Source organism: Rhinichthys klamathensis, unplaced genomic scaffold, assembly GCF_029890125.1.
Source record: "Rhinichthys klamathensis goyatoka isolate OS25496 unplaced genomic scaffold, OSU_Roscu_1.1 h1tg000323l_1, whole genome shotgun sequence".
Taxonomy (NCBI): domain Eukaryota; kingdom Metazoa; phylum Chordata; class Actinopteri; order Cypriniformes; family Leuciscidae; genus Rhinichthys; species Rhinichthys klamathensis.
In genome coordinates, this window is record NW_026606839.1 from 533,126 (window position 1) to 545,696 (window position 12,571).

Genomic DNA, 12,571 nt, shown 5'->3' on the forward strand with positions numbered 1-12,571 from the left:
GAAGGGGAACTGGTGAATGCAGTTTACAGGTTTCATAGAAAGATGATGTGAGCGCGTGTGATTGGCAGTGAGCCGTGTGTGCGGACCAAATAGCTCAATACGAGAGGCAACGAGAAACTCATAGACGTGCAATAAAATCACATCATCATGTTTTAAAGAAGAGTGGTTTGATTAAAGTGGTGGAAATAACGGTTGATGAACACAGAACGGTAACACACCCACCCGCGTGCAAACTCAAAATACATTAGTTTAAATAGATGTTTTTGTGTGTGGGGGAGTTTCAGGCATGGTTAGATTATAAAAGAGTTCACATTCACTTTTCTTGAAAATATTTAGCTATTAGATCTATTTAAATGCTTCAGTTTGTTTTCATATTAAAATAATATAATATGTAAACAAATTGAAGCATTTAAACTGATATATTATATCACTTCAAATACTTGAATTCGTTTTTTTATATTATATTAGGCCTATATTTTATTATATTATAATCCTAAATAAAGAATCTCACAAGGGTATTGTTTAGGGCTCCTTGCCATTAAAAGGTTTGAAACCCCCTGCTAAAGAAAATATTGGAAATTCATAAGCAATAAACAATCATTTAACTTTGATGATTTAATGCTTCCTGTATACAATTAATTCACTCTACAAAAACACTTTATGGTTTTCCCAAACTATCTCAGTGTAACAGCTTAATTTTCTTCCATACTATATTCTATTATTGTAAAGAATTGAACTGTCCTGCAGAAGATTTTGTAAATTATTTTTCATAGGATTTCTTGGTAAAGACTGTACAGTTAACAGCACTGTAAAAAAAAAAAAAATCAGGTAACCTAAAATGTGCTTCATTTAGTAACTTCTTAATTTGTTAAGAAGCTTGTTTTCGAAGTTGCATCAAGGGTCAAATAACATAGAAATGGCACATTCAAGTTAAAAGTTACAACTGAATGTTGAAACCATTGTGTTTCTACGTATGCTGTACAGGTCGAGTATAAAGAATATTTTTGCTCAGGTGGCGAAAAATGTCCGCCCAATAGAAAAAAGTTTTGCTCAGCAAGAAAAAAAATTAGAGGGAACATTGCTCCCACGTCCTTATTTACTGGCGTGAGGGTGAGGCAACCTGATCGCTGATGGATAAGTTCAAGTCCTGCCCCATTTTCTTTCTTGTTCGAGAAGCTGTTTTATGTAGCTCAGAAATATGTCACAATAGGCCTTATTCAGTGCAGCGCCATGACGGGTATGAAAGCAAGGTTGTGAGAGATAGACTTACTGTATTTTCAATCTCATCGTAGATCACTTATAATTTTCCACAGCTCATGGTGTGTGGACTTTTTTGTCTACTGAAATTCCTTGGAAAGGTATTTTTGCAGTGTTTTGTCGACAGAACAATCCAAATACACATTAAAAAACAGTACAACCCACTGAAGAGATGTACCTATGGCTATGTCTATCCCTCACAGCCTCGCTTTCATTCCCTTTAAAAATCAAAGATGGCACTGCTGTAAGGTCAATAGGTGAGAAAATATTATTGCAATTTGTGTTTTATGCTGAAGGTCAGACCCAGTTTAGATTTAAGATTGTACTTTGTAAAATGATGTTCGATGAAGTGTGGTCTGTGATTAAATTGAAACAAACACCAAAAAGACGCACATTTTCTGTAGAAATGGCCATTTGATAATTTTGGACCATATGTCATCTTAGTGACTTTAATTTGAGACCTTCACACCACTTGAGATGTGAGGCTTTTTTGTCCTTTTCTGTCTAGTATTCCAGAAAGGACAAAGTGCCTCACAATTGTACATATCCATGCTCTCTACCCTTCTACCCGGCTTTAAAAAGAATTGTGAATGAATTACCAATGTCAAACAGCTGCCTCTGTAGCTGTTTTTATTTTTTTAACAACATTTATAGAGTACACAAGTTGCCAATTTTGAGCTGGAAAATCCAGAATAGGATAACAGTGTACTTCAGTACGCTTAAGCACAAGCCTGTGGACCTATTGAATGCGTTTCCAAGCAACACACAACAGGGGACTTCTGGGTAAAATAATAAAGGCTAAAATGTGCTGTTTTTTCTTTGCTAGTCAGAGTTTGCACTATTATTCCAGGAAAACATTACTTTGAGGGAGAGTTTGCACTATTAATCCAGGAAAACATTACTTTGAGGGACAGTCAATAGGTTGTACTTTTGTGTAAATTGTTGTCAATCATTAGAAAGGAACGTATTGAAAACGTCTTTCCAAAAAGTATTCTCTAGTGCAGAAACAACTGTACAGCCAATAAACCAACTGTATCTATCCCTCAATTACTTGTTTCCATTTGCATCACCCTATAGCATCTACCCTGAGGTTTCCTTTGTTTACAATCTGCCAAACACAGTAAACCAGGATTCCCACACCTTTTGGCCAATGATTTTTAATGTTTGTGATTTTTGGCTAACTATTTTAAAAGCCATTTTATAAAGTTTGAAAATAATTGTGCTTGTTACATCAGCAATTTCATTCTTTGAAACATCATCAGTGTCTTCTTTTAGGACAGTCATCATGTCAAAACAGGAAAACTTAGGAAGGAAAGCTTAGTGGCGTCTTATTTTCTGGGAAAAGACCCTAATTTCTTGGAGGTAGTTTTTAGTCATGACTGGATCAAGAACATCTGGGAGAATTAGGCCTAAGTAATTTTTCTCAAATGCCATCTTATGTATCCCTTTAAAATATATATTTCACTTTAAAGAATAATGAACCACACCTCCCAGAAACTAGTTGATAATTCGAGACTCAAAAAGAATACAAACTGAGCTCTGCAAATTTATGGCAATTTAGTGTTTTAAGATGCAAAACTTCTGTGTATGTGATCTGTGTTTCTTCTCGTGGTGTTTTTTTTTTTTTTTTTTGTCTAGTCAATAATCGATTGTGATGATGTCTAAACGTTTGAGAGTCAGGAGTTCAGTAGACATCATGACCCCTTCATAGAGTCATTTCAATAATAATCCGATCTCGGTAGAGGAAATCTTTAAACGCCAGCGCTAAACATTGTCAGCTTGTCAGTATAAAATATGCATTCACTTTCTTATTAGCTTCGACATTCTGCCTAACGCCTTCTTTTTTCTGTTTTGGAAAAGACAAGAAGGTTAGTCGATGAAAAGTGTTTAATTTATGGGGAAATTACCCCTTTATCTTCCTCTTTATTTAATAACTATTCAAACAAGTAGAATTTATGTCAAGTCAAGTCACATTCATTTATATAGCGCTTTTTACAATACAGATTGTTTCAAAGCAGCTTTAGAGAGATAACAGGAAATAATGCAACAAAGTTTGTTTCCAGAAGAAAACAGTGTCACAGTCCAGCTTAAGTAAGTTCAGTGATGTTTCATTTTTGTTTAAAAAAAGTTATTAATTTAGTTCATTTATATATATATTTATATATAGTCGCTATGGAGTAAACCGTGATGTCATCGTCCAGCTCAGTTCAGTTCTTGTATAATAATGTCAATGCAGGCAGATCTATATTCTTTGTTGAATATTAAATTAAATGTTAAATTTAATGTACCCAACTAAGCAAGCTAAGCCAATGGCAACAAAAGTGGAAAAAGGCAACAGTGGCAAGGAACCAAACCTCCATCAGGTGACAGAATGGAGAAAAAAACCTTGGGAGAACCCAGGCTCAGTCGGGCCAGTTCTCCTCTGGCCAACAAACGAGCAGTGTATGATTGATTATGATTCAGGCTGCATTATAGGACAGAAGTCAGATTGGTTTGGAACAATCAGAATATTATCCAGTTCCATCTGGTTTAAGATCAGAGACATCACGCCGGTATGGAGACGAGTTTGTTGAGGACCAGTGCTAATGGCTGTCGTATTGATCAAGCCTTCGATGAGAGTCTAGTTGACACAATTTCTGCTGACACTTCAGGGATGGGTTGTGGTCGTGACTCGTGTCTAGGTGTCCCTATTACGCTATTTTAAAGGTTCCTAATTTTGTTTTGAGATCTCCTGCAATAGGTTTACATGCATCCAAGATCAAAAAAACACTTTAATTTTCTCATAATATACATTGCAGCGTCAGCTCTTTTCTCAAAGTGTCTTGGATTTGGTCACTCTGAACCCCTCCTTTCCGAGAGCCTACTGTGATTGGTCAGATGGCTCAGTCTGTTGTGATTGGTCCACCGCTTACAACACGTGTTGGAAAAGAAACGCCTATTACCATATCTGAATTTCAGATCCAGACCTTTCTCAGCACTTGTATACACACACACACACACACAGTGATACGAAGAGTAACGTGGGCGTCAGTTTTACAGTATAAATTCATCCTTTGGAAGTGCGGTAAAGTGGATTTGCATTCGCAGCACAGAAGACAGCATCTTCTCCACATGTTGACAACACGAACCAAACTCTTCCAGGCCTCAGCTACAACTACAGTGTTTGAGGGCGGGTCAAAGTAGACCTTGTTCGAGGGAAGCCAATGAAGACCATAGGCGGGCATTATGCAAATTTGTTACAAACCTAGGTGCTTTAAAGTATTACTAGATAAAATAAGAATTTGCATTTATTAGGAACATGGATAATCCCACTCTGATCAATCACATCTTCATACAGCAATCCAGACTGTGAAGAAAAAGATTGCTAAATGATGTTTTACTGCAGAATGTCGTGATTGACCAATCAGAATCAAGTATTCCACAGCATCTCATTATCATAATCTGAGCAAAACACTCGTACTCACCACCAGGTTTCCTATGACCATGACCAGCATGAAGACCAGAATGCAAAGCGGCTGTCCAGCTACCTCCATACAGTCCCACATGGTCTCGATCCATTCCCCGCACAAGACCCTGAAGACGATGAGGAACGAGTGGAAGAAGTCCTTCATGTGCCAGCGAGGAAGGGTGCAGTCATAGCTGATCTTGCACACGCAGTCCTGATAGTTTTTTCCAAACAGCTGCATGCCGACCACAGCGAAGATGAAGACGATGATGGCCAAGACCAGCGTCAGGTTCCCCAAAGCACCCACGGAGTTACCAATGATCTTTATCAGTGTGTTGAGGGTGGGCCACGATTTTGCTAGTTTAAAAACTCTCAGCTGAGGACAAAATACAGAACATGTATCAATATAGTTAACATGAAATAAAAATAACCCTAATTAATTCAGTAAATTCTTTCTGGTCTTATCATGCTTGTTTGATTCCAGACTAAAAAAAACGCCTTTCAGTATCGGCTGCTTTTTTTCTCCTTGAATATCTCAAGAAATACATCAGATTTCAGAAGCTGTGAATGCATTCGTGTTGAATTAAATTGCGAGATATGTTTTGGCTGTACTCTATAATCTCTCTCAAATTATTAAATTAATAATCCAAATTGCAAACCATCAGATTTTGTATGGCAATCAAATACATATTTCCTCATGTAAATGCATCTAACTGGTCATTTTATTTGAGCTAAAGCATGACCTATATTTAATTTGCAATGCGACTGATGTCGAACCAAAAGAAAGTTATAATCCACTTTTTGAGATGTCAACTCTAACATATTTAATCTCACTAATGGATAAAGGATTACTGCCCAGCCAAATATGCACATGTGGGTGAAGCCATGAAAGAGTCAAATTTTTAATGTACACACAGCGCTGCTTAACTACTGTTTTTATTGTCACAATATAAAGGGATGTTAAAAGCACTGTGCAGCTTTAATCTGTTAATGAATTGTAAGACGCTTGAGGTCACGTGGGGTCATACAAGTCCCGATGGACTCTGCGTGCCACCTTTGTCACGCGCACTGTTTTTCATCACATGAATACAGATGTGTCGATGGGCTATCTGCACTAATGGATTCAGTGTGTGTCAAATACACTTATGCCTCTTAATTACAGACTACAGTTTTAGAGCCAAGGATCAAGATCAAGTGTGAAATGATGCCCATTTTTGGTTTTGGGATAGTACAAATCTTAATTGTGTAAATCTATGGTGTTTTTTTCTTTCTTTCAAAGCTGTCATCTTTGAATGATGCATACTAATATTCAAAGCAATGTATCAAATATTCATGATATTCACAGTAATTTTGCTGGCAATATAAAATTAAGTAACACTGAAATTTTATTTCATCTTTATGGTTTTAATGCGCTTTTTAGTTGGCCATTAAGTTTTCTAATGACATTAAACTAGTTTCATGATCCTTTCATGTCTTGAGACCCATAAGTATGTGAGTGTTACGATAATTTGCTGATTTTCAGCCAGCTTTGTATTGTTACAATATCTGCAGCATATTTAAATTAAAATATGAGCAGGGATACCTGATCCCAGATATCCCTGATCATTTGTCAGCAAATTCCACCGAATGACACAAAACAAATAATTTTGCATCATCTGGTGGACTTTCGACAGCTCCAGGGCTTTTTTAAACATCAAATCGACAGAGGGGTGGCACCAAAATCAAAAGTGCATTGTGAGTATTGAAGGTTCAGGCAAAAGGGAACACCACAGCCCTTTTTCTCAGTTTTCTCTGGTCGCGTAGCAGTATTTTTTTTTTTTTTTTTTTTTTTTGCCTCTCTACAGCGTAGATAGCCAAGTTATATCAAAAGCCCTAGCCTGGGAAAACCCAGACAACTGCCAGCAAATTTAGATTTGCTCTGAAAGTTAGTCTGGCAAAGAGCTCATTCAAGCTCATTTCCAATCCGTCGAAATCGAGGCACCAATCAGAAACGTTGGGGCGGGCTTTACACGATGACGACAGCGCTGGGATTTTGAAGCAGATTTTGTAGCCTACATTACAAAGATGGATGCCGCCGTCGAACATCACTCGTTCGCATCAGCTATCGCGTCTGTTTTAAGCGATTTGAACGTTTCCTTTTACTTAAAAACCGAGCAAAGAACAACACTCGGAGATGTTTCTCCGCCGCTCTGCATACGTCATCTCCTGCATCGCTCTGATTGGGTTTAGGTCTATCCGCGACGTCCGTTGGTGACGCCCCTCTGGAAATGATTTGTCTATGACGCTTTGCCAGACCATAACTCAGTTACAACTGAGAATGGTCTGGTTTTAACCAGGCTACAAAAGCCCATTTTGCCAGCAGTGAATTCCCCCTTTAACTGATTCAAAACTCTGATTCAATGATTCGCTCAAAAATATTGACAGGTCTCTTATGGCATTCTCATACATTGTGCATGTGACAATCCACTGCTGTCCTAGAGAATTTAATATGTCTATTTCCAAGCAGGATCAAAACTTACCAGTCTGAACGAGCGAAGGACAGACAGACCCTCCACATTGGAAAGGCCCAACTCCATCAGACTCAAACTAACGATAATTCCATCAAAGATGTTCCAGCCTTGCTGAAAGTAATAGTACGGATCCAGAGCAAAGATCTTCAGCATCATTTCCGCTGTGAAGATTCCAGTGAACACCTGGTAAGCAAGAACAAAACTTACATTAAAAATTATACTCTACAGGTCAAACGTTTGGAATAATAATAATAACAAAAGAAGTGTTTTTGAAAGATGTCTATGCCTGCCAAGGCTGCATTTATTTGACCGAAAATATAGTCAAAACAATAATATTGTGAATAAAAATAATAAATGTTGTTCTTCTGAACTTTTTATTCATCAAAGAATCCTGAACAAAAACTGTATCAGTTTCTGTTGGCGCCAAAAGACTCGTCGGCAAGAGCCGACATGTAGTGCCGTTGTGCTTCGGGCAACTTGAGTCCCGGCTCGTGGACCATTCCCGATCCCGCATCCCCTCCCCTCTCTCTCTCTCTCTCTCTCTCTCTCTCTCTCTCTCTCTCTCTCTCTCTCTCTCTCTCTCTCTCTCTCTCTCTCTCTCTCCCACTTCAATTCCTGTCTAGCTACTGTCCTAATAAAAGGCAAAAATGCCAAAAAATACATCTTTACAAACAAACTGTATCAGTTTTCACTTGATATTGTTTTTGTCCAGTTATTTTTGTGTACATTTTGGGAAATCGCATAAAGAAAAACACTGGATGGAAACACCAAGATGTGCAAAAATTAAATAAATGAGCATAAAAAAACGTATGCACGAATCAATTGAGGCAGATACATTTTTCTTATCCGATAAGACGACGTGCATAAACATTTACCAAATAAATCCCTCAATGCTCAACAAAAAACTCACATGACTTTCTCTCAACAGTGGATGTGATTGAATAACTGTTCTAACCAGTGGACTAATCATTGCACATATCTCAAAAGTTTTAATCATTCTGAAATTCCTGAGCCAAAGTCTGTCGACAGAATGATTCAGTTTAATTCCCGAATCCCTCCCAGAGGTGTCACATGATTGCGTCCCCAAACACCAGCATCCGAACGCAAGAGAACATGATAAATGCGTTTAATGCGTTTCGTCTGCACGCTCTGAGACTCAAGTCATTTATGATAGCTTCCCCGATTGCAGCAACTTCCATTTTTATTACAGATATTTTGTGCCAATTTCCTAGGAAACAACAATTTTGTTCCCTTGAACACATGGGATGGGAACACATGGGATGGAAACCCATGCCTCATTCGCAAATGTTTTACTCCAATTTTGTTTGATTCTGATATTCCAATTTAGCGCACAAGTTAAATTTGCAACTTTGGATGGAAACATAGCTATTTATAATAATAAGAAATGTTTTTTTGAGCAGCAAATCAGCATATTAGAATGATTTCTGAAGGATCATGTGACACTGAAGACTGGAGTAATAATGCTGAAAATGTTGCTTTGCAATCACACTAATAAATTACATTTTAGAATATATTTACTTATAAAACAGTTATTTTAAATTGTAATAATATTTCACAATATCAATCAAATAAATGCAGCCTTGGTACTGTAGGCCAGTGGTTTAATTCTACAGATTCAGAAGAAGTGAAGAAACAGGGCTGGTTGAGATGCTCAAACAAACCACGTTTTTCAGAGCGCCACTTTTACTGTAATTGTCCTCACCAGGTTTCCAACACTCAGCATGCTGTTGAATTCATCAGTCATGGGATAGTGCTCCAGTGCCATGAACAATGTGTTGAGAACAATGCAAATGGTAATTGCAAGGTCCAAGAAGGGGTCCATCACCATGACTTTAAGTGCGTCCTTCACTCTCAGCCAGGCTGGAGAACACGTCCAAATCAGGTACTTCTTCGCAAATTCATACCAGCATGGAGGACATTTCTGATGGGCCTCTTCAAGTTCTAAAAGAAGAGATGGAAAACAATAAATAAGTAACATTAAGGACGTTAAGCTGATAGTTGATATTTTAGGCATCTAAATCAATAGATAAATTGTTTCTCCTTGAGGGCAGTGAGATTAAAGCGAGAGCAATCAATGTTCATTTTTGCTTCTCACTATTTGTCTCATGAGAAAGAGTTTAAGAAGAGAGTTCAACGGTCTCAAACTGTGCTAAGATTTGTTGAAGCTGCCGTCGGCAACATTTTTTTGATCATATTCAGTGAAATCGACACTATAATCCGACAGAACAACATAAATAAAGTGGTTTTAGAAAAAAACCCGAGCTTCTAACTCCACCTGGAGCGTGTTATTTGTTTTGCAAAAATCCACAGCTCCCGGATCATCGGATCCAATCAGCGCAGGGGGGTGTGAGATCTGACTGTCAATCACAGATCGGGCACACGCCACCCCTCGCGCACATTACAATCACATGCACACGCCGGAAGTTCGCGCAGTAACGAAGAGTGATGGCGGATGTATCTCGCTTTCAAAACACTAACAAATCAAGTAAGCTCATTTAGAGTATAAATGACGTTAGCATTTGCAATCTATCGGTAGATTAGCCAGGGCAGCATACCTCCAAATACTCCATGGTGTTCACAGAAAATCTGGTGCACACGCACTGACGAGCAAGAACTCGGCGGGAGGGTATCCGTTGATAGTGGGGGAGGGGCATGAGAGTTGTAAACATTCAAAATTTTGCCTAAGTCCACTCAATCTGCCAGACTTGCCGACTGCAACTTTAAGATACCAAAGTGTGCAAACTAAGAAAAGTTAGAGATCTCAATGTGAACTCAAATATTTCTCATAAAATTCTTCTAAAACCAAATGATCTACTACTGATATGATCTGATATCCACATTGATACTCTCACATCTACTGCTGCGTCCCAATTCGCATAATATCCGTCCAAAATAGTATTCGAAAATAGAATTAGTACGTCCCAAATCGTAGTATGCTGAAATGAGTGTTCCAAAGATACCTGGATGGTCTACTATATATCTGAGGTGCAGATCGATGCACACTCTAACGGCTGATATTGCCCACAACCCATCGCGCGTTGGACGAGGATTCGGTTAGAACTACAAACACGAGTGAAAAGTGTTAAAAAAAAACTACAGACATGGAGGACGCGCGAGTCCGGCGGTTATGTAGAGAGGTTTAGATAAAGGGGTCTGTCTGAGTGACTAATTATCAGTATCTAACCTGACGAAAATGTATTTATTCAATGTTGTCCACATTTTATTGCATCTGCAGCAGCATTGTGAACTTTTGTAAAGATACGTTTATAGCCATTAACTTTTAAATGCATCATTACATTCAAATTGCAAACACATGAGGAGATTCTCCGCATGAAAGACCCACGACTGGCAGATGATCGTGCGACTACATTTCTCTCCGAAACTGTAGGAAATTAAATTAGATTGAATGGAGGATTTTAACGAGATGATTGACAGGGCAGTTTACGGTGACAGGATGATTCACAGGGCAGTTTACGGTGACAGGATGATTGACAGGGCAGTTTACAGTGACAGGATGATTGACAGGGCAGTTTACGGTGACAGGATGATTGACAGGGCAGTTTACAGTGACAGGATGATTGACAGGGCAGTTTACGGTGACAGGATGATTGAAAGGGCAGTTTACGGTGACAGGATGATTGACAGGGCAGTTTACAGTGACAGGATGATTGACAGGGTAGTTTACAGTGACAGAATGATTGACAGGGCAGTTTACAGTGACAGGATGATTGACAGGGCAGTTTACAGTGACAGGATGATTGACAGGGCAGTTTACGGTGACAGGATGATTGACAGGGCAGTTTACAGTGACAGGATGATTGACAGGGCAGTTTACGGTGACAGGATGATTGACAGGGCAGTTTACGGTGACAGGATGATTGACAGGGCAGTTTACGGTGACATGATGATTGACAGGGCAGTTTACAGTGACAGGATGATTGACAGGGCAGTTTACGGTGACAGGATGATTGACAGGGCAGTTTACAGTGACAGGATGATTGACAGGGCAGTTTACAGTGACAGGATGATTGACAGGGCAGTTTACAGTGACAGGATGATTGACAGGGCAGTTTACGGTGACAGGATGATTGACAGGGCAGTTTACAGTGACAGGATGATTGACAGGGCAGTTTACAGTGACAGGATGATTGACAGGGCAGTTTACGGTGACAGGATGATTGACAGGGCAGTTTACAGTGACAGGATGATTGACAGGGCAGTTTACAGTGACAGGATGATTGACAGGGCAGTTTACGGTGACAGGATGATTGACAGGGCAGTTTACGGTGACAGGATGCACGCGACAGAGCTGTCCGTTAAATATGATGAAGTAGTATGTCCCAAAGCTTGCCTATTCTTTTGCTACACACTCAAAAGTATGTACTTTTTCTTCACGAAAAGAGTACATACTTTTAGGGCGTAGTACAAGTAGGCGAATTGGGACGCAGCACATGTCTATTCTTCTACAGCATGTCAAAAATTCTCTCATTTGTCTGTTTTTTTTTATTTTTTTATAATTTTCGTCCATCACACCGTCCATGGCGTCACTGAAGAAGCTGACAGAGCTCAGTCCTCTCTTCCTGTGAGGGGGCGGGACGTCCTCCTGCATGTCGACAGTCAGCTTGCCAGCTGCAGGGGTCTGTTCAGTCTGACACACTGACTCCTGTCAATCAAAATGAACATCAAAACATCAAATCCTAGTGAACTCCCTTCTGAAGCAGCATAAGCGCTGAGACTAGCAAATCTCAACTGCTTGATTGTCATTTTGTTGAAAAATTTAAACTATTTTATCGACCAGCGAAATAATAAAAGTTGGATACATATTATATCTAACTTTATCTGCATACATACAGTACACTAATGGAAAGCAGTATATATTGTATAGCCTGATTTTTCTTATTTTCATTGCAAAATGTAACTATATTTTCTCCAGTTATTGTACTCCTATTTATCCGCGTACATAGTACACTCACATAGCAATATATGCTATGAAGCAAATCTCAACTGCATGACTGCTTGTATCATCACAAAATGTTAACTATATTACCGCCCAGCTCTAATCTGCTAAATGTAACTATAAGACATGAAAATATTAAGACATTATAAATATTTACATCATGATTTTCTGTAAAACTGCTTTGAATCAATGTTTATTGTGAAAAGCGCTATACAAGTCACCAATTTGACACAAGCTGCCAAGCATGCATACACATATTGGTTAAAACAGTCCATTTTTAATTGGATTGAACTTTTTTAATTGATATTTTTCAGCATAAAATTATTATTACTGCACTTATTATTTCACTGAGATTGTTGCAATGCATTCCTTACTAACTTT

The 12,571-nt window shown here is 38.7% G+C and overlaps 1 protein-coding gene and 1 long non-coding RNA gene across 2 annotated transcripts in view; one reads left to right on the plus strand and one right to left on the minus strand.

The window, feature by feature from the left end:
- Positions 1–12,571, minus strand: part of scn12aa (sodium channel, voltage gated, type XII, alpha a) — an 83,470-nt gene that overhangs the window by 30,866 nt on the left and 40,033 nt on the right. Inside the window, exons 13-16 of the mRNA XM_056271591.1 lie at positions 11,767–11,896; positions 8,936–9,174; positions 7,222–7,395; positions 4,722–5,078 (exon numbers count right to left, since the gene is read on the minus strand). Of these exons, the coding sequence (XP_056127566.1) occupies positions 4,722–5,078; positions 7,222–7,395; positions 8,936–9,174; positions 11,767–11,896 (900 nt within the window). The remainder of the gene's footprint in view (positions 1–4,721; positions 5,079–7,221; positions 7,396–8,935; positions 9,175–11,766; positions 11,897–12,571) is intronic.
- Positions 4,898–12,571, plus strand: part of LOC130105548 (uncharacterized) — a 34,122-nt gene continuing 26,448 nt past the window's right edge. The window contains exons 1-3 of the long non-coding RNA XR_008809628.1: positions 4,898–5,043; positions 7,209–7,398; positions 8,939–9,115. This is a non-coding gene — a long non-coding RNA (uncharacterized LOC130105548). The remainder of the gene's footprint in view (positions 5,044–7,208; positions 7,399–8,938; positions 9,116–12,571) is intronic.